The following is a 24823-nucleotide window of genomic DNA, read 5'->3' as shown; positions in this document are numbered from 1 at the left end:
CATTGGATTGCAAGGACATCTGTTCAGTATATTGGGCAGAAAATGAGGCAGGCTGCATCATAACTTGCATTCCTCCTTATCTGAATTTTGTCTGTGCACATAAAGGTAGAATTTTTTAAAAAAGTCTATAAGTATAATCTCTTGGACAGTGATCATATTTCATAAGTCACATTGCAGTCTATTTATAACATCTGTTTACTTTGCAAAATTGTAGATGGGTATGGCAGTTGTTGGATTTGATCACATTCTCAGTCACTAATTGAGAGAACTAACTTATAGCTAGTAGGCAGCATGTAGGTTTTGCTCCTCAAATTGGTTTTGCATTGGATATCTACTGGTTATTGAGTGAAAGGCTCACTCCTTCACAAACTTCAATAACTTAAACAAAAGATACATTTTCAAGATTTAAATTGAATGACTATAAGTTTTCTCAGGAAGAGTGATTACTTTTTAGAGTTGCATGGCAGAGGTTTGATAAATTCAGTAATCTTTATGCAAATAAACTCTCAAGGTTGGGTACTAGTTCCCTTTATTCTTGATTAGCCCCCCACTCCTCCTGCAATCTGCCTGGTAATGGTGCTCACCTTTAAGTGTTCAATATTTTGATCCCTACAAGAAGAAATTTCTTCTCAACCTGAACAGGTATTCATCTGTTATTATGCTTTCTTTTTGTCTACATAGAAAAATGGATTTTCCACGTGTTCCCGGAGGTCCCAGCTAGAGGAAAAGATGATATACACAACCAATGCCAGTCACTATGAGCTTCTATGTGAACTAGGTAAAAAGACTTGAATTAGGTTTATTTAATAATGGCCTCACAAATGTACTGTTGAATGCAGAAGTTAGAATACTGAAACTTGTTCCAGGTGCTGGTTTTTCTGAAGGCACATAGTCTAATCCTGTTCTTGTTTGCTGCCCAAACCTTTAGTATTTCTCTAACTATTTAAGTAATTCCTTTTAGAATAATTTATGATTGTTTTGGAAAAAAACATTGCAAATCCACAAGCACAAAATAAATTCAGTCTAACTTGCTCCTGTTTTCAAATAGTAGAAGGGTTTTAATTTGATTTCAAGCGCCAGCTGTCCTCTTGAGGTGCAGGAATGTATTTCTGCTGTTTACAATGACCCTTTGCATCTTCTGTAGTAGGTGCTTTTCAGCTGAGAATGAAGATAGTAAGTGTAAGCAGGGTATTGACAACATTGCTACCAAGCTTTGAGGCATAGTCTTAGTCATAGTCTTTTTCCCCAGGAGGGAAATGTCAAACACTACAGGCCATAGATTTAAGGCGAGGGGGAGAAAGTTTAAAGGAGCTTTGTGAGGCAGTTTTTTTTTGTTACACAGAGTGGCAGATGCCTGGAACGCACTGCAGATACAATGGTGGCATTTAAGAGGCATTCAGACAGACACATGAACAGGCAGAAAATAGACACAGACCATGATGGTATTGTTAGATTGGCATCAAGCACCAGACAAGGTGAGCTGAAGGGCCTGTTCCTGTGCTGTACTGTTCTATGTTTTATAGTCTAATCTGTTCACAACAGATGCCCTAATGTTCAGTTTGTAATGGATTTTTATTAAGTATGAAGAATGCCTGATTTTCTTCTTGATTTAAGACTTCTGAAGTCAGTAGGAGCCCCAATCTTCCTTTCAGTTAAACTCATTCTTCGGCTCATTTATATTTACACAACACCTTCCATGATATCATATGATCCTTCAGATCCACCCACGCATGCATTCAGCAACTTCTCCACAAGATCTGCTCCATCAACTTGAATGTCTGTAGTATCAGGTTATGTGCTCCAATCTAGAATGACCCTTGAGCTTGTATCCAGTTTATTTGCCTTTAGTGAAGGATAAAATGTATATCTTTCTGTTAGCACATTTACTTAATGTCTCATGAGAAATTCAATACTTTTTATTATTGTGTACAGATGCAGTGGGCTACATCAGAAAAAATCTAGAATTCAAATCAGATAAGTTGCCTCACATTTACACCATGTGTGGTTGATTAAAAGTGGTTGGGAAATTGAACATGGACATTACAGCACAGGCCCTTCGGCCACAAATTTTGTGCTGACATTTTATCCTGCTCCAAGATCTGTCTAACCCTTCCCTCCCACATAGCCCTCCATTCCTCTATCATTCATGTGTCGATCTAAGAGTCTCTTAAATGTACCTAATGTATCTGCCCCAACAACCTCTGCTGGCAGTGTTACATGCACCCACCAGTCTCTGTGCACAAAAAAAAACTTACCCCTGACATCCCCCTTGTATCTTCCTCCAGTCACCTTAAAATTATGTCCCCCTCATGTTAGCCATTGTCACCCTGGGAAAAAGTCTGACAGTCCACTTGATCTATGCTTCTTATCATCTTGTACACCTCCATCAAGTCACCTCTCATCCTCCTTTTCTCCAAAGAGAAAAGCCCGAGCTTGCTCAACCTGTCGTCATAAGACATGCTCTCCAATCCAGGCAACATGCTGGTAAATCTCCTCTGCACCCCCTCTAAAGCTTCCACATCCTTCCTATCATGAGGTGACCAGAACTGAATACAGTACTCCAAGTGTGGTCTGACCAGTTCTATAGAGCTGCAACATCACCTCACGGCTTTTGAACTCAATACCCCAACTAATGAAGGCCAACACTTCATATGCCTTCTTAACAACCCTATCGACCTGCATGGCACTCTTGAAGGATCTATGAATGTGGACCCCAAGATCCCTCTGTTCCTCCACAATGCTAAGAATCCTGCTGTTAACCTTGTATTCTGCCTTCAAATTTGATCTCAAAGTGGATCACTTCACACTTATCCAGGTTGAACTCCATCTGCCACTTCTCAGCCCAGCTCTGCATTCTATCAATAACCTGTTGTAATCTACAGCAACTTTCTACACTATCCACAGCACCACCAACCTTTGTATCATCAGCAAACTTACTAACCCACCCTTTCACATCCTCATCCAAGTTATTTATAAAAAAACCACAAAGAGCAGGGGTCCCAGAACAGATCACTGCAGAACACCACTGGTCACCAACCTCCAGGCAGAATATGCTCCATCTATCACCACCTTGTGTTCTATGAGCGAGCCAATTCTGAATCCACACAGCCAAGTTTCCCTAGATCCCATGCCTCCTGACTTTCTGAATAAGCCTTCCATGAGGAACCTTATTAAACACCTTACTAAAATCCAAGTACACCACATCCACTGCTCCACCTTCAATGTGCTGTCACATCCTCAAAGAATTCAATCAGGCTTGTGAGGCACTACCTGCCCCTCAAAGCTATGCTGACTGTCCCTAATCAGCCTATGCTTCTCCAAATGCCCATAAATCCCACCTCTAAGAAACTTCTCTAGTGATTTGCCCACCCACTGGTCTGTAATTCCCAGGATTATCCCTACTCCCTTTCTTAAACAAAGGAACAACATTTGCCACCCTCCAATCTGGCACTACTCCTATGGCCAGTGAGGACACAAAGATCATCGCAAAAGGCAAAGCAACCTCTTCCCGCGCTTCCTGTAATAACCTTGGATATATCCTGTTTGGCCCCAGTGACTTATCTATCCTAATGTTTTTCAAAGGTTCCATCACATCCTTTTTCTTCACGTCAACATGCTCCAGCGTATCAGCCTGTTGTACACCATACTCACAAATGTCAAAGTCTCACTTTCTGGTGAATACTGAAGCAAAGTATTCATTAAGGACCTCCCCTACCTCTTCCAACTCCAGGCATGTTTCCTCTTATCCCTGATCAGTCCTACCCTCACTCTAATCGTCCTCCTATTCTTCACATATATGTAGAACACCTTGGGGTTTTCCATGATCTTACTCCCCAAGGACTTCATGCCCCCTTCTAGCTCTCCCAAGTCCATTCTTAAGCTCCCTCCTGGCTACCTTATAACTCTCCAGGGTCCTGTCTGATCCATGCTCTCAGGTAAACTTCTTTCTTCCTCTTGACAAGATATTCTACATCTCTTGTCAACCATGGTAGAGTGAAGGAACCATCCTTACCCTGCCTCAATGGGACAAACCTATCCAGAACCCCATACAAGTATTCCTTAAACAACCTCCACATTTCTGCTGTGCACTTCCCCCAAGAACATCTGTTCCCAATTTGTGCTCACAAGTTCCTGCCTAATAGCATCATAATTCCCCCTCCCCCATTTAAATACTTTCCCATATCAACTGCTCGTACCCCTCTCCAAGACTATGGTAAAAGTCAAGGAGTTATGGTCACTGTCTCCAAAATGCTTTCCCACCGAGAGATCTGAAACCTGATCAGGCTCATTGCCCAGTACCAGTTCCAGTACAGCCTCTCCTCTAGTCAGCCTGTCCACATACTGTGTCAGGAATCCTTCCTGTACACACCGAACAAACTCCATCCCATCTATCCCCTTTACACTAAGGAGGTGCCAATCAATATTAGGGAAGTTGAAATCACCCATGACAACAACCATGTTATTTTCACATCTCAAATCTGCCTCCCAATCTGCTCCTCAGTGTCTCCGCTGCTCTTGGCGGGGGTTGCAGTCTGTAGAATACTCCCAATAGAGTGATCACTCCCTTCCTGTTTCTGACTTCCACCCACACTGACTCAGTGGATGATTCCTCCAGGACATCCTCCCTTTCTACAGCTGTGACACTATCCCTGATCAACAAAGCCACTCTCCCACTTCTTTTACCTCTGTCCCTGTCCCTTCTGAAACATCTAAACCCTGGAATATCCAGCAGCCATTCCTGTCCTTGTGACAGCCAAGTCTCTGTAATATCAGTTCCACATACTTACCCATGCTCTAAGTTCATCAGCCTTGTTCCTGATATTTCTCATATTAAAGTAGACACACTTTAACCCATCCAACTGACTGCAATTTTGCCCTTACAACTGCCTATCCTTCCTCAGTATTTGTACACACTGCATCTACTTGTACACTAAATGCACCAACCTCTGACCTATTACTCTGGTTCCCATCCCCCTACCAAACTAGTTTAAACCCTCCCCAACAGTTCTAGCAAACCTGCCCACAAGAATATTGATCCCTCTCCAGTTCAGGTGTAACCCATACCTTTTGTACACAGATTGTACCTTCCCCAGAAGAGATTCCAATGATCAACAAATCTGAATCCCTGCCCCCTGCACCAATTTCTCAGCCACACATTCATCTGCCAAATCATCCTATTCTTACCCTCACTGGTGCATGGCACAGGCAGCAATCCAAAGGTTACTACTCTTGAGGTCCTGCTTTTCAGTTTCCTACCTAACTCCCAATATTCCCTCTTCAGGACCTTGTCTCCTTTCCTACCCATGTCATTGGTACCAATATGTACCACGACCTCTGGCAGTTCACCCTCCCCCTTCAGAATGCTGTGGACCCAATCCAAGACATCCCTGACTCTGGCACCTGGGAGGCAACATACCATCCAGGAGTCTCTTACACGTCCACAGAATCTCCTGTCTACCCCCCCATGGAGTCTCTTATCACTACCACCCTCCTCTTCTCCCCCCTTCCTTTCTGCACCATACATCCTGGCTCAGTGCCAGAGGCCTGGTCACTGTAGCTTTCCTCTGGTAGGTTGTTCCCCCCCCAAACAGTATCCAAAGTGGTATACCTGTTATTGAGGGGAAGAGCCACAGGGGTACTCCGCACTACCTGCCTATTCTCAGTCCTTCTCCTGACAATCACCCAGCTACCTGCCTCTTGCAGCTTCAAAGTGACTGCATCCCTGTGGCTCTTATCTATGTACTCCTCGGTATCCCATAGGAGCTGAAGGTCATGCAGCTGCAGCTCCAGTTCCCTAATGTGATCTGTAAGGAGCTGCAGCTGGATGCACTTCATGCAGATGTCATTATCAGGGAGACTGGATGTCTCCGAGAACTCCCACATCTCACAAGCTGAGCACACCACTGACCCTGGAGATATTCTCACTACTCTGTCCTGGCACTAAAGGGAACACCAAAGCAAAGAAAGAAAGGAACTTACCAGAGATTTGCCTTCACCTCTTCTCACCAAAGCATCTTGGGCCTCAGCGCCCCACTCCAACATTGGCCCACTCCTCTTGGACCAAAGCTTCAGCTCCCCACTCTAATACTAGCCACTCACGCAATGGCGCTCTGCTTATACTTGCCTTACCTTTATTTGCTGCTGTTAATAAGCCAATCAACTGGTAACAATTTGCAAATGTGCCTTGTTTAGACTCTTGCAAGGTGAAACACACAAGCTCAGGCACAGAGACTCACCTCTTTCCAAAGATCCCGCTCCAAATTTCGCTCCAACTCCCGACTCTGCAAGGTGAAACTCACAAGCTCAGGCACAGGGACTCACCTCTTTTCAAAGGTCCTGCTCCAAATCTGGCCCCAACTCCCAACTCTGCAAGGTAAAACTCACAAGCTCACAAGAGAGAAGGATTTCACAAATAACATATTAGATTTGTAAGGAAATTTGCATTTGTATGGCATCTTGTCATACCTTTCAGATGTTACAATGTGCTTCATTAACAGTGAATCACTTTTGAAATATGCATGTGTGGTGAACAATTTTTGTGCAGTTACATCTCATAAATGACATTGGCGTAAAGGACCAATTAATCTATTTTAATGATGTTGGTTAGGAGGGAAATATTGGTCCTGTCACCAGGAAAACTCCTTCACTCATTCTGAGAACCCTGTGGGGTTTAGTTTTATATCCATTTATGATCTCAGAGATAATAAAAGATCATATATAATGAATGAATTTGATTTCATTGATGTTGGTTGAAGGATAATTTGGCCAAGGCATCAGGGCAAACTCCCCATCCTTTCTTTGAATAATGCTGTGGGATCTTGCATCCAAGGGGATAGCTAAAGTCTCAATTTAATGTTACCCAAGAGCAACTCCTCTGCTAGTGCAGCACTGTCCTGGTTTGTCGGTCTGGTTTGTCTGAGGGATATTAATCTAGTTAGGACATGAGTGTAATTTTAAAAATGAATTCTATTCCATAATAGTGGCTGCTCCCATGGTATTATCTGTGGGTGTTCCAATATCTTGCATTTAAATATTTGACTATAAGCATACTTCCTTTGTGATGGGCAAATAGAAATCTGTTAGGACTTGAATTATTTTGCAGTTACGTGGTTTTAACTAACTTAAGAGATTCTTGTATTTCCTGCATTATTATTGGACTTTTCATTTAACTGAACTATTTTCCCTTTGGTTTTAATATGACAATGGCTGCTGAAAATTCAATAATTGCCTTGGCATCTATTTATCCATTTATTTATTTATTTATTTTATATTCCAGGAAAGAGTTTTAGTAATTTAACCACGGTGAACCTGGCTAAGCACATCCCATCGGGTAACATGGTAGTTGTCAAACGCACAAATATGGACACCTGTTCGGAAGAAAACCTGTCTTCTTTGCAGGTCAGTATAGTAAATATGCAATGAAGCAGAATCCTTTTTGTATGTTTTTAATTGAGCTAATAACTTTTAAGTGTTGTCAAATTGTTACATAGATCCCAACGTACATCTTCAAATTGTTTCACTGCCTCTTTCATCAAAGCAGTGATCACTTGACACATTTAGCATTTATCCTTTTTCATTTGTGAATGTTCACATTGGGTGCTGTTATTTTATTTAACCCTGACATGCATCACACACACACACACACACACACACACACACACACACATACACACACACACACACACACACACACGTCAGAAGACTGAGAATTACATTTTCCAGTCGGTGAAACTATACAGTCCCAAAACACTTACTTCACGGCCAATGAAATACTTTTAAGGTATAGTCACTCTTCTGTGTTAGCCCAGTTCTAACTGACAGCAATGTGATAGTGACCAGATTATGTTTAAGTGTTGGTTGAGGAAAAAAATATCACTCTCAGGCTCTCCTGCAAAGTGCCATTTGATTGGAAAGTTGGCATCTGACACCGTAAAGCACTCCCTCAGCTTTTGACTGTGAGCCTAGATTTGTGTACTTGAGCCTCAAAAGTAGCACTTGAACTCGCAAATTGGAGGAAGGAATGCTACCAACTGAGGCATGGTTAAATGTAGAAGGCAGCTATATGTCAATCCATATGGACGGAAATAAAAAAAAGCTGTCAGACCACCACCACCCTCATTCCCCACCTTTTCCTTAAGAACATGTTGGAAAAGACCACAAGGTCTCAAGTCTGCTCTACTCTGGTCATTATGTACACTTTCCTGCTTCATCTTTAGCTCTTGATTCTCTTTGAGCCCCAAAATATAATATAATATGTTGGGTCTCTGCGGCCTTTTGGGATAGAGAATTCCAAGGATCCACAGCCCTATGTAATAAAATTTCCTCTCATCTCCATCCTAAATGCCCAGTCCCTTCTAAGGATACTCTGCCCTCTTGATCCAGACTCTCTTGCGAGAGGGAACATCATCTGCAAACAGTACTCTTGATGTGGTCTTATCAGTGCAACTAGAGCAAGTCTTCCTTACACTTGATTTCTTAGTCCCTTGCAATAAAAGCTAGCTACCTTGACACAAGAGGTTCTGCAGATGCTGGAATCTGGAGCAACACACACAAAGTGCTGGAGGAACTCAGCAGGTCAGGCAGCATCTATAGAGGGAAATAAACAGTCGACGTTTCAGGTCAAGACATCAGAATAAAAAGGTAGGGGGAGGAGCACAACCTGGCAGGTGATAGGTGAGTCCCGGTGAGAGGGGGTAGGTAGGTGGGTGGTGGAGGGAAGATGAAAGGGAGTGATCTGGTAAGCTGGGTGATAGGTGGAAGAGGCAAAGGGCTGAAGAAGAAGGAATTTGATAGGAGAGGAGAGTAGACCATGGAATAAAGGGAAGGAGGTAGGGAACCAGAAGGAGTGATGGGTGGGGGAGGGGAAAAAGGGGTGAAGGGGCCACTCACCCACATACCTTCCCCCTGTCACCTGGACTTGCCTATTACCTGTCAGTTTGTGCTCCTCCCCCTCCCTTTTTATTCTGGCTTCTGCCCTCTTCCTTTCCAGTCCTGATGAAGGGTCTCAACCTGAAACGTCGACAGTTTATTTCCCTCCACAGATGCTGCCTGACCTGCTGAGTTCCTCCAGCACTTTTTGTGTGTAATGCTACATGCTGCCTTAGTTGCTTACCTTACCTAGCAATTAACTTTGTACTTCATGCGCAAGTTTCTCACTCAACTTATTTCTCACTCTTATTTGAATAAGTGCAGTAAAGCAAAATAGTTCTGGAGGGAAAGCAGAATTAATGTTTTAGCATGGAGACTTTTCATCAGAACTGGATTAGTTAATGAAAAAAAAGTTAAGATTTGATGTGGGATTTGAATTATTGTCACTGGATCATAATGTGGCCACTATGCTGTTCAGTCTCATCAGTTTTCCACCACGATGATGGGTGCAAGATATTTGTTTAATGCTCATCAATCAGTTCATCATTTGACATTTCTTCTGACTCTGCCCTTTAGAGACCTTTCTATATTTCTTGCTAGTAACTCTTTTTCTATTTCTTCATTTTCTTTGATTTTGTTTTGGTCATCTTATGGCTTTGTCTAATGTTCACCCTATGCTCAGTCTTGTACAGTTAAAGCAACTGTGGCACACCAGTTGATTCCCAAGCTAAATCCAGGAAAACACCAGTTATCCTATCTACCCTGACAGTTAGAGTTTATAAATTTTAAGAGAAAATTGGAAAGGGTAGCCAAAGAGAAACAACTGCTGACATTTTCGGGAAGAATGGAGCCTGCCTTCTATGTGCGAGTTGATGTACATTATTTGTTTCCCTGAATGTAGCCTTATCTGGAGAATTTATGCTTTGCTTTCAGAATGAGCTGCTTATCTGGCAGTTTCTCCGGCACCCAAATATCCTGCCACATCCAGCAGTTTTTGTAGAAGGTAGTGAGCTATGGGTCATCCTGGCATTCACAGCCTACGGTAAGGTAAAACCCGTACAAGGAACCTTCCTGTTGTATTATACTCTTTGCACTTAATCACTTTTAATGAATGTGTGCCCCTTGAGCTTTTTTGACTTTTATCTAGGTTCTGCCAGCAGCCTGCTAAAGTTGTACTTTACCGAAGGCATGAGTGAGAGTTTAATGGCACATATATTTTATGGAGTCTTGAAGGCATTGGATTATATTCACCAAATGGGATGCATTCACAGGTAAGTTTAGATATTAAGCCAACTGTTTTTTTAAACAAGCTTCCCCCATCCTCTTTCTTTCTTGAATTTCTCTTGCATCTGTTGTTAGTTGATGACATTTTGCTGCTTCCAAAGAATTACAAGAACTGACCTCTTGATATTCTTTAACCTCTTGTGTTTATTTGTGAATCTGCCGTCGTGCCATTAATGTGGTTGAAAAACTTGCTGTATTGCATGTTATTTGTTTAAAGTCAAGACGTGATTATAAACAGCTCAGAATCAAAAAGCCAGTCAAATCATACCTCTCATTAAATATGTGGCTAAAGTTGCAAAGAGAACTCCAGGGTGAGTTAAGGCAATGGTTATGCACTTCCTAAGTTGTACGCTTTCTCCTTAAAAGGAGTAATTGATGAGACTTTATGTCCAACAACGACTTGTATTTTTTTAAAAATAACATCTGGAGGCATATAGAAATTTTGGAAGAATGTAAGCTGACAGGTATTAGAAGTAGGGAGGTGTAATGCATTGTGGGGCATTTGGCTTGGATTGTTAGTGTCTTTAATGCATTTATTCTATCAAAGTCATCTCCCCACTACAACAGTGTAAACATTGCTGATTTTCCATGATCCAGATTAAATAAATGCCAGTATTAGTATGCATGCACATAATTTCTGGATTGCCTTCCAGCATTTGTAGTTGTCAGATGTAAAAGTACACAATCCTTCAGTGCTTTATTTTGTTATACTGTTTTGCATTAAAATAGATTGAATGTTCATCTTCAATATTTATGATGCTTTAATGCAACCCTTAAATCTTAAGAAAATTTCATTTTAATTTGAGGCTTTGATTGAGCTATGTGCTGCTGTTGACTTACTAATCTCTGAATTATATTTTAAGGGAATTGTTAGCACTTAATAACCCTAAGGTACAAATTTTGTTTTAAATATGGAGGCTAGTGAGAAGCAAAAAGCTGTGAAATTAAGTTAAGGGGATTAAATACTGTTCAAAAAATATTTTTTCCCTAATTCCATTGCATTACCACAACATGAAGTGCATTAGTGAAGTCTTATTTGGCTTTTTCATTAAAATGATTGAATTTTTACTGCTGTAGACTTGGATTGGTTTGGAATCAACTTGAATCTACTCAAATTTACATTCAAGACTGCGCAGACTGATTCAACCTGCACATTTTGTCGGGTACTCAAGGGTCATTCGTCCCCCATCTTGAGACTGGACTTAATTCTGGGACAGTTTATTCAAAACACTTTCCCGATGGAGACAAGCTGAGTTCTGAATATTCTTGTTTTCCCTCAACAGGAGTGTTAGGCCAAGCCATATACTTATTTCTGGGGAGGGACATATTTATCTCTCCGGTCTGCATGGTCTTTGCAACATGATCACTGATGGACAAAGGCTAAGAGTTGTATATGATTTTCCAGAATTCAGTGCTTCTATTCTGCCTTGGCTGAGCCCTGAAGTTCTCCAACAGGTAAGCTTAAGCAGCACTACGAACTTGAGTCTTTGTACACCAAGCTGAAAGTGTGATGGATGCTGAATAAATGATATTTCTCTTTTGGCACTTTAACAAATAGTTTTAATTTACCAACTTGCCTGTTGTCTGGAACTGTGTACTTGGATAATCTATCAAATAGAGTTTTTCATTTAATAATGAAACCAAGGCTAATTGTGACTAAAACAAATACATTTTAGGAGTAGAAACAGGAATATGCCATTCAGTTCAATCATGATTAATCATTCTGTAATTATCTATAAGACATATTTTTCAGTTATATGAATTGAGCCTACATCCTCAGCAAACTTCTGAAGGAAAAGTTCCAGATTGCCAAACACCCTTTGGGAGACAGTATGTCTCCTTGTTCTAATGTCCTTGCCAGAAGAAATGTTTTCTTACCATCTGCCCTATCAAATCAGAGCAGTAAAAAAAAGCACAGGAAAGATTCTGGGTTGTTAGCACAAGTGAGAACCTGCCTGATTACAGAAAGGGAAGTAAAAAAGGCAATGAGAGGCAAAGGGAGAAAAGACCAGCAACAAACTTCAAAAGAAATCTAAAAAACATTCCAAAGGTATGTGAACACGAAAAGTATTGTAAAAGAAGAAATTGGGCTGACCAGAGTCCAAGGAAACTTGTTGTTGGAGGCAGAGGGTGTGGCTGAGGTACTGAGTGTCGTATCCCAGTCTTCACCAAGGAAGATGCAGCTGGTTTCTCAGCAAAGGAAGATGTAGTTGAGATTCTGCATGGGCTGAAACAACTGATAAAGAGGAGCTATTAAAAAAGGCTTAGGGTAGATAAATCACCTGGTCCAGACAGGAGAAGATTGTAGGAGCCCTATCCATATATCTTTCAAACATCTAAACATTTAGGGGTGGTGCCCAAGTGTTGGAAAATTGCAGATGTTTGAAAAAGGGACTAAGGATAAACCTATTATCTATAGAGCAGTCTGATTAACCACAGTGGTGGGCATAAATTGGTAAATTGGTTTATTATTGTCACATGTGCCGAGGTACAGGAAGTCCCCAGGTTACGAACGCCCGACTTACGAACAGCGGGAAGAAGGCACGGAATTGGGCGCAGAATGGTTTGCTTGTCAGTGTTGACTTTTTCCAGGTGATGGAGGTGGCGAACGGCTGGATCGTGGATTTCATGTGTTACAGTCTGTACCGCTATTTCGGGCAGGGATGTTGGAGGAGTTCCGAATGATGAGGGGCGCTATGAATGGTCACCAGCCCCCTCTCCCGCTACCCCCACCCACCATACCTATCTCTCTATTTATCTCTATCTCACTCTCTATCTATCTATTTATCCAGCACTTGCTTTCCCCCGACAGGTTGTCCCCAGGTAATGACCGAGGTCCATTTCTACAGATGTCGTTAAGTTGATTTTGTCCATCAGCCGGAAAATACACAAAATTCACTCGATGTGGTAACTGTACCTCCACAGTACTGTACTGTAATGAATGACACCAAACGCACATAAGACTGATGACAGTCTTCACATGTCCCGGTGATAACAATTTATGCTGTATTTTAGATTGCTTCACATTATGTGTGGAATTATAATGAAACTGGAATCAAAATTCCATTTGGATCTTAATATATAGCCATAAATAACAAGCTTGTAGTGATTTAGGACTAATTGATGCTAGATGTGAACTGTACGTAACTGTTCTGACTTACATACAAATTCACCTTACGAACAGACTCAAAAACGGAACTCGTTCGTAATCCGGGGACTTCCTGTGCAGTGAAAAACCTGTAGTGATCTGCATCTCGCCATTGCCAGTCACTTCAACTCCCCCTCCCACACTATCACAGATATGACAGTCCTTGGCCGCCTCCACTGCCAGAATTCCAAGGACAAACTGGAGGAACAGCAACTCATTTTCCTTCTTGGAACGTTGCAGCCTAACAGCATGAACATTGAATTCTCCCACTTTAGGTAATCCCCACCCCCCTTCCCCACAACCCCCCCACCATGCTTCTTCTCTTCTTCCCATTCCTGGCCTCTTTTTTTCTACCTTTTTTTTCCTCTCTCTCTCTACCTTTGACCCATCCCCCGGTGGATCTGCTCTCCTCTCCCCTCCTCCCCCCGCACCTGCCTATCACTATCTCTTACCTGCATCTACCTTTTACTACCTTGTGCCCACCCCGCCTCCCCTCTTTTGTCCACCTATCACTGCTCTGCTTTTCCCTCCTACATATTGGGCTTCCCCTTTTCCTATCTTCAGTCCTAAAGAAGGGTCCTGAACCAAAGCGTTGACCACCGGCTTTTCTCCACGGATGCTGCCTGGCCTGCTGAGTTTCTCCAGCATCATCGTGTTTTTCAGCATCTGCAGTCCTTTGTTTCTCACAGTGAAAAACTTTGTTTTGCTTGTAATTCATACAGATCATTTCATTACAACAGTGCATTGAGGTAGTACAAGGGACAACAATAACAGAAAGCAGAATAAAGTGTTACAGTTACAGGAAAAGTGCATTGCAGGCAGACAGTAAGGTGCAAGGCCATGACGAGATAAATTGTGAGGTCAAGAGTTCACCTTATACAAGGAGACCTTTCAATGGTCTTTTAACAGTGGGATAGAAGCTGTCGTTGAGCTTGGTGGCATTTGCTTTCAGGCTTTTGTATCTTCTGCCCGATGGGTGGGATGAGAAGAGAGAATGTCCAGGGTGGGTGGGGTCTTTGATTACGTTGGCTGCTTTATCTAGGCAGCAAGAAGTGTGGACAGAGTCCATGGAGGGGCAGCTGGTTTCCGTGATGTTGTGCTAGCTATGTACTGGAGGGGATTCTGACAGATAAGATATACATGGATTTGGAAAGATGGGTTGATTAGAGATGGTCAGCACGGCTTTGTGCGCAGGAGATCATGTCTCACGATTTGATTTGCGTTTTTTGAAGAAGTAATCAAGAAGGTCGATGAGGACAGGGTTGTAGACGTATAGTCTGTATGGATATCAGTAAGGGCTTTAATAAGTTTCCACATGGTAGGAGGCTGCTATAGAAAGTTAGATTGCATGGGATCCAGGGAGATCCGGCTAATTGGATACACATTTAGCTTGATTGTATGAAGCAGAGGGTGATGGGTGGAAGGTTGTTTTTTTTTCCTGACAGGAGGCCTGTAACTAGTGGTGTGCCTCAGGTGTCGGTGCTATTTTTAGTGGCAGAGGTTGGTTATTTGTCATATATATCAATGATTTGGATGGGAATGTACAAAGCATGGTTAGTAAGTTTGCAGATAACACTAAAATAGGTAGTGTCGTCGACAGTGAAGAAGGTTATCAAGAATTCCAGTGGAACTTTAGCTGGGTAAGTAGGCCAAGGAATGGCAAAGGAGTTAATTCAAATAAGTGTGAGGTGTTGCATTTTGGGAAGACAAATGAGGGTAGGACTTTCACAGTGAATGGTAAGGCCCTGGGGAGTGTTGTAGAACAGAGGGACCAATGAGTACAAGTACATGATTCCCTGAGAATGGCATCACAGGTAGACAGGGTGGTGAAGGAGGTCTTCATTCAGGGCACTGAGGATAGAAGTTGGGGTGTTATGTTGCAGTTGTACAAGATGTTGGTGAGGCTGCCTTTGGAATATTGTGTTCAGTTTTGGTCACCCTGCTATAGCAAAGATGCATTAAGATGGAAAGAGTGCAGAAAAGATCTACAAGGATGTTGCCAGGACTTGAGCAAGCTAGAACTTTTTTCATTGAAGCGTAGGAGAATAAGGGGTGATATAAAATTATGAGAGGCATAGATAGGGTGAATGCACTCTGTCTTTTCCCCAGGGTTGGGGAATCAAGAACTAGAGAGCATAGGTTTAAGGTGAGAGGGGAAAGTTTTAATAGGAACCTGAGGCACAACTTTTTCACCCAGAGGGTGGTCCGTATGTGGAATGAGCTGCCAGAGGAAGTGGTTAAGGCAGGTACATTAACAACATTTAGAAGTCACTTGGACAGGTACATGGATAGGAAAGTTTTAGAGGGTCAAACGCGAGCAAGTGGGACTAGCTTAGATGGGCACCTCGGTCAGCACGGACTGGTGGGGATGAAGGGCTTGTTTCCATGCTGTATGACTCTATTGCTCTTGTATAGAGTTGGTACAGACTCGGTTTCTGAATGATCCGAGTGGATCTTTGCTACAACAGGGTGACCAAAACTGAACACAATATTCCAAAGGCAGCCTCACCAACATCTTGTACAACTGCAACATAACACCCCAACTTCTATCCTCAGTGCACTGAATGAAGACTTTCTTCACCACCCTGTCTACCTGTCATGTAACCATTCTGTGGTGTAACCATTCTGTGATTCGATGTTTGTTTCCAATGCAGAATTCGATCAATCCTTATTTAGTTTTGTATTCCTTTGAATATAAAAGACTCAATACAATCTGCCCTTGCACTGCACATGATGAATATTCTTTGTCAGTTGCCTTTAATCTCATGATGAATGAATCCAGTTTTGTGCTATTTCTTTCCCTGTGTTCAAGTGTAATAGTTCACCAACTTGCAGAATTTGGGCACGATCCTCTGTGCTTTTCTTTTGTGACTAAAACGGCAGAGAGGACCAGGAGTAGTTATCCCGATGACCAGTCTCCAAAGTAATCAACAGGAATACAGGCCCTCCCTGGGGCTAAGAACACCCAGCTTGTGGACACCTATACATATGAACAAGCCACAACAATCAGCAGTGGGGTTGAGCTGAGCCGAGCTTGGGGTGCTGAGCAGACTCGTTCACTCAGAGTCAGTGAGGCTGGCTGACGGCTGCTCTTCCCCTCACAGCTGTTTCTGTGTTCCTCTTACAAAAAATTCAGGTTGCAAACAGCTCTCAGGAATGGAACCTGGTGTAACCCGGAGACTACCTGTACATTCAACCAAGGATTTTATTCAAAGACCAAGATGAGGAGTACAAGGGCGAGAGTTTCACTTGCAGAGCTTTTTCACTTGCACTTTGGGCTTCCTGAGTGACTATCTAACCATGCCTTAAATGATGGAATAACAACATAAAACTAATACAAAAATTCTCAAATTTTGCCTTGCCTCCTGATTTATAATGGAGCTAAAGGCAGTAAAGCAGAATGTGGATCAGCTGATGTCCAATACATTGAAAGAACCTGCTCTTTCCTTTTTTAGGTTTGAGATGCAGCAATAGTAAGCTTTCTTTCAATGTATCTTGGTGTGCAGTTAGCTGGAGTTCCACATTTCTTCCCTTGATGAACAGTGGTATTGTAAGCCTGCCCATTACCATTGGATTTCAAACACTGCACCTTCTCTTCTACATTAGGACTTGCATGGATATGATGCGAAGTCTGACATCTACAGCCTTGGGATCACAGCATGTGAGTTAGCCAGAGGCCAGGTTCCTTTTCAGAATACACCGCCTACACAGGTGACTTTCTTAATTCTTGAAAATGGAGCATTGCACATTAAGAAACTGTTTAATGTGGCTGATGCATGACAGAGGAAGATAGGGGAAGGTTGTCCATTTAGCTTTCCTATTTCCATTTTGCAGATGCTGCTCCAGAAGTTGAAGAGGTCATTATGTTTGGTCGACTTCAGTTTTCCACAAAAGGAACTAATGATAAAGAATTTCCGCTCTGGAATGGATTCTGGCATTGGGGAGAGTATGGCCATCTACCGCATGATGAGGACAAAAAGAAGTGAACAATCCCCAAGTTCAACGAAGAAAACTTTCTCTGCAGCTTTTCACAGCTTTGTGGAGCTCTGTCTACAGAGAGAGCCTGGCAATCGGTAGGTTGGTTAACTCGAAGAGTAATCAGAAATTGTGGTAGGTAAATGTACAACTAAAAGGTTGTTAATGAAATGAATGAATTGCAGATGGAAGTTCAGCTTAAAGGGTGTAACGTAATAGCTCTTGATGAGGTGTGCATATGAAACTGGATTAGCAATAGGGTAGGGCAGTGGATGTTGTCTATATGGACTTTATAGCAAGGCCTTTGACAAGGTCCCTCATGGCAGGCTAGTCTGGAACGTCAGACCACATGGGATCCAGGGGGAGAGAGTGGATTGGATTCAGAATTGGCTCAGTGGTAGAAAGCAGAGGGTGATGGTTAAGGGTTGTTTCTCGGACTGGAGACTTGTGTCTAGTCATGTGCCACAGGGGTCTGTGATGGGACCTTTGTTGTTTTTAATTTGTATAAACAATTTGGATGTGAATGAACAAGGCGTGGTTAGTATGTTTGCGGATGATACTAAAATAGGTGGTGTTGTGGACAGTGTAGAAGGTTATGGAAAATTACAGGGGGACCTTGATCAGCTAGATATGTGGGCTGAGGATTGGCAAATGGCTTTCAATCCAGGTATAAGTGAGGTATTGCATTTTTGGAGGTCAAACCAGGGTAGGACTTGTACAATGAATGTTAGGGCCCTGGGGAGTGTTGTAGAACAGAAAGATCTAGAAGTGCAAGTGCATAGTTTGCTGAAACTGGCATCACAGGTAGATAGGGTGGTGAAGAAGGCATTTGGCACACTGGCCACCATCAGTCAGGGCATTGAGTATAGGAATTGGGAAGTTATGTGGCAGTATATGAGACATTGGTGAGGCTGCATTTGGAGTATTGTGTACAGTTTTGGCCACCCTGTAATAGGAAAGATGTTATTAAACTAGAAAGAGTGCAGAAAAGATTTACCAGGATGTTGCTTGGACTTGGGGGCCTGCGTTACAAGGAGAGGTTGCGTAGACCAGGACTTTATTCCCTGGAACGTAGGAGGTATATAAGATTATGAGGGGCATAGACAGGGTGAAAGGACATGGTCTTTTTCCCAGGGAAGGTGTGCTAAAAACGAGAGGGCATTGGTTTAAGATCAGAAGCGGGAGATTTGAAAGGGACATCAGGGCAGCTTCTTCATGCAAAGGGTGGTGCGTATATGGAAATGAGCTGCCAGAATTACTGGTTGAGGCAGGCACATTAGCAACATTTAAAAGCCATCTAGATAAGTACATGCATAGGAGAGGTTTAGAGGGCTATAGGCCAAACGGTGGCAAATGGGACTAGCTCACTGGGCAACACAGTCAGCATGGACAAGTTGGGCTGAAGGGCCTGTTTCCATGATGTATGACTCTGAATTGAATGTACCACACTATGGTAAAATTTTGATAATCCGGCACATTTAAGCCATTGGTGGTGCCAGACTGACAGATGTTACTTCTATTAATACCCAGCACTTTTAATTGAATTTTAAAGGTGTTATACAGTATTATAATTTTCCAGCGAAGCAGGCAAGTGTAAAGGGGGCATGGCCCTGGTGTGTGGAAAAGGAGCATGGCAAACAGCACCTGGTGAGCCAAATGCCAAAAACCATTGGGATTTTAGAATTGCAGGATTATCAAAGTTTTACAATGCATGGTGGTAGGAACGAATACCATTACTGTTTAATGAACAAATCACCTGTCTGACTAGAGGTGATACAAGTAAGCAGGCAGAGAAGACGAGAATAATTAAGAATTGGACAGATCAGTGTGTATAGAATTCCTGGCAACAACTATGAAGTGGCAGAGTGTATTAATGCTGAGATTTGACAAACTTCTGGTAAAGGCAGAGTGATTTTAATGGTGATTTTGAATTTCATATAAATCGGTATTATCAGGTGACCCCAGGTAAGGAACCTATTTATTGTCTGGTTTGCACACTACAATTTCCTGCAACAACTCCAACAAAAAGGATTTAAAGATCAGCGAGCCAGATTTAGTTACGGCCAAGCATTAATATTGCATATTAACAATATGATTAACTTAAAGGATTGTGGTTTAAAAGTGATTTGTGCAAAATAGCCATTATGATGCCAGATTTGAGTAATGCTGACTTTCAAAGTGAGATTTCTCATAGTAAACTGTGCAGATTTGTTAATAAGTGAAAGAGTTGTAATTTTTTTTTGAGCATGAAACAGTATATACCAATGAAGGGCAATAGCTACTCACAATATAAACATCACTCACAAAGGACTCCATTTATTAAGTTGTAAGGAAAAAGACAAATAAGTGTGTACTCAAAAGATTATGGAGTGGGGAGAGATGGTTTGTAGCATGGAGAAGATGCAATCTATTCCTGGGAATCTGGTGTTCTTTTTCAGATCAAAATGAATGATATTATTCAATGAAAATTTAAAAAAAAACACTGCAGATGCTGGAAACACTCAGCAGGTCAGGCAGCATCTGTGGACAAAACAAAAGGGACAAGCGGAAATCCTGCCAGTGAGCGGAGGAGAACTTCTTCAGAGTTGGCATTCCCAGAAGGGGCAGTGAATTCCAACAGTAAATGAAATTTTTTAAAAAAAAAATCCTGCAGATGCTGGAAATCTGAAATAAAAACAGAAAATGCTGGAGAAACTCTGCAGGTCAGGCAGCACCTGTGAATATTATTCAGTGATTTGATCAAAACAATTGCACTAAAATGGCAATTACCCTTTTAAGAAAAATTGTAGTTCAAAGTAAATTGTAATTTGACTTTAAATTAACAGGATTAGACCTTCAGAAAGTTTTCATCTTGTAATGACTCTTTTTTGTAATTATTGTGATAATCGATATACTTATTTGGTTTGAATCAATAATTTTCGATTTCTCTTTTTCAGACCATCAGCAAGCACGTTGCTATCCCACCCCTTCTTTAAACAGGTGCTTATTCACTCCATTTATTTTCTGTTGATTTTAAAATTAAGATTGAACACATACCTCATCAGAACCTGGGAGACTGTGGAACACTGGAAGATGGGTTTGTTAATTTTCAGTATTTAGATTTTGAAAATGTCAAAGTAATTAATGATTTAAAAATTCTAAAGAATTTAATGTATTGCTAATTAGTAAATCATGTAGTAAATAAAACCCATCAAGATGGATATGAATATGTTTATTTGTTTTGCCTTCTGCTGCTATGGTAAACAGTACCAGGAATAAGTTTAAAATGCTATGATGACGTATGCATTTATTAACATTTTACTATTTTTCTCAGTACTAAATAGAGAATTTTATCAGAATATTGCTTTGCATTAGGCTTCACGCATTTTGGAAGCCCTAACCTATGCAGACTGCTTGGGTGTGAGTGGTGTTAACTTCTTTCCCACTTCTGCAGGTGAAAAAGCAGACCAAGTCGTCCCTGATCAATCTGCTTCAGCCAGCTGTGCCGCTTTCTGGCTCTCGGGCCACAGTGGGGACATCAGAGTCAAAAGGAGACAGCCCAATCAGTCCCTTACAAGACCTAGATGGTGACTGGGAATTTTAACTTTATTTCCTTTTACCCATTTGTCTCTTTTTATGACAAACACAACAAGTTTGAATTGGTTTCACCTTGTGTTAGTTGCCCATTGAGGTGACTGAAGACAAGGAAATGACCTGTTAAAATTAGGCATATGTTATTGCTGCCTTTGTGCTGATATGTGGGAATCTTGATCTGTGCTGTAAATCTAGATTAGGCATTTATCCATCTTGATCCAAATTGATCCTGCATTTGTGCATAAAATGCACTTGTGTTTACAAATTGTGCATTTTCTATTCCAGTATTAGATTATTACTTTGAAAGGTAATTTGGAACATTAGGATATGTAGTTGCTCAAGATACTCAAAATGGCCAAATGCACAAGCACAAATATATTTTTGAACATATCTTTGTACTTTCTTTACATGCATAAATATACAAACAACCTTTATTACATCTGGTGGTTTAGTAGCATAGTGAGGTCTATGTGTTTCAACAGGATTGAACTTCAAGATCACCTTGCGGTTTGTCCTTAATTTTGCTGTGGGATGATATTGGGCTAAGGCAGAAGGAGCAAAGCTGAGATAGAAGAATGAGCATCCAAACAGAAATGTGAAAGAGAAGAAAGTGGCAGACGAGTTCCCCAAGACATTCTCATTTCATTGCTTAGGGAACAATAGGCTGGGAGCCATTATTTTAAAAGCTTTTAGCTCTTTTCCATTTGAAATTATGAAACTGTCATCACATCAGACTATCAAAAGATTAGGGTTTAGGTGCCATTTATTTCCATTTTGTTCAAAGGGATCCAAACTCTAAACGTGAAAACACTATATTGACACTAATTCTTACCAGTTCCCTTAACTGGTATCTAATATGAAGACAGTGCAATGAGAATTGGTCCTCAGACTTTATTTTGGTGGTCCAATGTGCCTTGTCCCTTTTTAACACAGTCTGAATAAGTGGATTCTTTGGGTAAGACTAAATGTTATTTTCAGATCTTTATAAACAGCATATTTGGATTGATTTGCTTGACTACTGCAATCCCAGGCTCATTATTATTGACTATCTAATCACTGTCACTAATAATTAGTCCTGAGGTTAGGTCAATGATCTGAAGTTTTAACCCTGTTTCTCTCTCTACAGATGTTGCCTGACCTGTTGAGTATTTCTAGCATTGTTATTTCAGTTTTCCAACATCTACATAATTTCTTTTGTACCATAACTTTGCCCCACCCTATCCACTTTTATGTGACATGCAGAATATCATTAAAACTGATGAAACAACAACAAAAAAAGGCTTTTGATCAGATTGAGTAGACAAAACTCTGTGATCATCCACTTGGAGGCAGCTAAAGGGAACATTTTCTTAATGAGTTAGATTAGGAGATGTTTAGCAGGAAAGGAAATAAAGGAATTCATGTATATCAAACATACAAAAATATTTTAAAAAGTATTATAATGTTGGCATTTACCTCAGGGGGCTCAAATACAAAAGTGAGGTTCAAATATACAAGGTTTTCTGAGGCTACATTAACAGTACTGTTCACTTTTGAGCATTAGACCTCATTACTTCTTGGAAAGGGTGCAATGCAGATTCACTAAAATGTTACTAGGGCTGGAATTCCATAGGCTTGGGTTGTATTAGCTAACCGAATCACGATAATTAAAAGTGGCATGTTGCGGAGGTGCCTCTATAGTCCTGCTACTATAAATTTTTTTGGTAAATTAAAACAATGCAAGCAATTTGCACTGTTATAGATCATTTAAATTTATATATAATTGAACCATACCACCCAGTGTCTCAATTCACTGTATAGTCATGCAGCTGGCTTCACCTTTACAAATAATCCATATTGCAAATTTTTCTCATAGAAAATACAGAGTTTGCTGTGTATGACAATATCTCAATTTAATTATTAAAGTTTTCTGGAAGCAGTCAGAGATTTTGTTTTCCTGTTTTGTTGGTGAAACTGAAACCTGAACAAAGGGATAGTTTCCAAATAAATTCCATTTAGTCCTGACTTGTTGAGGAGCCATTGTAAATAAAGCTTTTTAGTTGTCTTCTATTTGAAATTATGAAGCTACCGTCTTATTAAACTCCCAACATTATCAGGTTTTAAGTAAGTGTCATTTATTTCCATTTTGTTCAATGAGATGCAAAATCTAACCCTGTATACACTACGTTAACACTAAATTTTACCAGTACCCTTAACTGGAATCTGATGTGAACCAGTGCAATTAGACTTGGTTATTGCGTCATTCAAAAATATAGTGGATATATGAACAACATGATACATGTGTTATCCTTCATGGTGTATCCAGTATTCCCATATTGGGTGAGTGAGTTTGGTGGAGGAGAGGAGAATGAATTTAATGATAGATATGCTTTATACCAAAGATTTTCTTTTGTCTTAATTCCAAAAATATCTTCTTGGTACTTTTTTTTTGGGTGTGATGAATATTGTATGAGACATGGTTTTGCTGTGATTGGAGATGTGATCAAAATCTGTACCATAGCTAATATGTTTACTCAGCATCTAGGCATTTATCCTGACTAAAGGGAATGTGTGGGACAGGATTGTGATTGCACACATGCAGAGAAATAGATTTCTTTTGTGCTTTTAAAGCTTGTTGTGATGATATTTAGAACATGGAAAACCTACAGCACAATTCAGGCCCTTTGGCCCACAAAACTGTGCTAAACATGTCCCTACCTTAGAGTCCCATAGCCCTCTATTTTTCTCAGCTCCATGTACCTATCCAAAAGTCTCTTAAAAGACCCTATCGTATCCGCCCCCACCACCATTGCCAGTAGCCCATTCCAAGCAGTGTTAATGAGACAGCTTTTGAGACTTTTTAAACAGAATTCCAGATGAGCTAGTAGAGATACTGGTGGAAAACATTGGGTATAGTAACTGCTCCCACTATTCTATGTGTTGAAGGATTCTAATAGACGCCAGCTATGAGCATTTTCCCTTCTGTAAGAGGTCACAATGGAAAATATATTTAGTGTCCTAACTAAAAGCAACCAATTCAGTTATTTTCTTCAAAAATATTGTTAAACTGGCCATAATTGCAAATGTTGAAGAACCCATCTCTCTGTAATGTTTTAAGCAAAGAACAAACTGCTGGCAGAATGCAGTGGCTCAGGCAGCATCTGTGGAGGGTAAGGAATGGTCAACCCCGCATCGGTCCTGAATTCCTCCAGCAGTTTGTTCTTTGCTCCTGATTCCAGCATCTGTAGTCTCAGCTCCCTGTATTGTAATTGCCATTTCATTTGCCCAGTTTATGATTAGGGGCTGCCTGAGAGCAGATACTTTATCTGGAAAGTCAGCCTGGTGTCACTTAGGGACAGTAGATGATTGGTAAAGTTACTATTTGTGTCAGAAGATAAGCAAATTATCAGGGTATTGAAGGAAGTGAGACTAACACAAAATGCCTGTTTTTCCACTACTTCCAACTAGCAAAATAAATGGGATACCTAAAGGAAGGCAGAGCCACTGTTTATAACAATTAGAAATCTTAATGAGGGAAAATGCAAATAGGTCCACCTCATTGATGGACAGTTCCTGAAACAATAACATGTCTAATAAATTAAGCAGATCAGTGACAAAAGAAATAATCTAGTCCTTGAGCAATACACACAAGATGCTGGAGGAACTCAGCAGGTCAGGCAGCATCTATGAAGGGAAATAAACAGTTGACATTTCAGGTCAAGACCCTTCATCAGGGGGCTGAAAGGAAGTGATGAAGAATGATGTATGTAGCTTCTTGCATTATTCCCTTTCATTCTCCCCCTCCCCCCCCCCCCCCCCCCCACCTACCTTCCCTCTCTCACCTGGACACACCTATTACCTGCCAGCTTGTGCTCCTCTCTTCCCCCCCCCCCCCCCCCCCCCACCCTTTATTCTGGCTTCTGCCCTCTTCCTTTCCAGTCCTGATGAAGGGTCTTGACCTGAAACATCAACTGTTTATTTCCCCCCATAGCTGCT

General features: G+C 41.2%; 1 protein-coding gene across 2 annotated transcripts in view; it reads left to right on the top strand.

Moving 5' to 3' along the window:
• Positions 1–24492, top strand: part of stradb (STE20 related adaptor beta) — a 31332-nt gene extending 6840 nt beyond the window's left edge. The window contains exons 5-13 of one of the 2 annotated variants that reach the window (XM_052015003.1): positions 682–778; positions 7277–7398; positions 9802–9910; positions 10016–10139; positions 11436–11607; positions 16907–17011; positions 17135–17373; positions 20212–20254; positions 20709–24492. In XM_052015003.1, the coding sequence (XP_051870963.1) occupies positions 682–778; positions 7277–7398; positions 9802–9910; positions 10016–10139; positions 11436–11607; positions 16907–17011; positions 17135–17373; positions 20212–20254; positions 20709–20858 (1161 nt within the window). In that variant the 3' untranslated portion in view covers positions 20859–24492. Of the gene's footprint in view, positions 1–681; positions 779–7276; positions 7399–9801; positions 9911–10015; positions 10140–11435; positions 11608–16906; positions 17012–17134; positions 17374–20211; positions 20352–20708 lie in introns of both variants that reach the window. The other variant, XM_052014995.1, reaches the window with a different exon arrangement.
• Positions 24493–24823: the final 331 nt, after the last annotated feature.

This window comes from Pristis pectinata, chromosome 1, assembly GCF_009764475.1.
Source record: "Pristis pectinata isolate sPriPec2 chromosome 1, sPriPec2.1.pri, whole genome shotgun sequence".
NCBI classification, from domain to species: Eukaryota; Metazoa; Chordata; class Chondrichthyes; order Rhinopristiformes; family Pristidae; genus Pristis; species Pristis pectinata.
The sequence above is the reverse complement of the archived record's forward strand: the minus strand, read 5'-3'. Positions and strand labels throughout refer to the sequence as shown.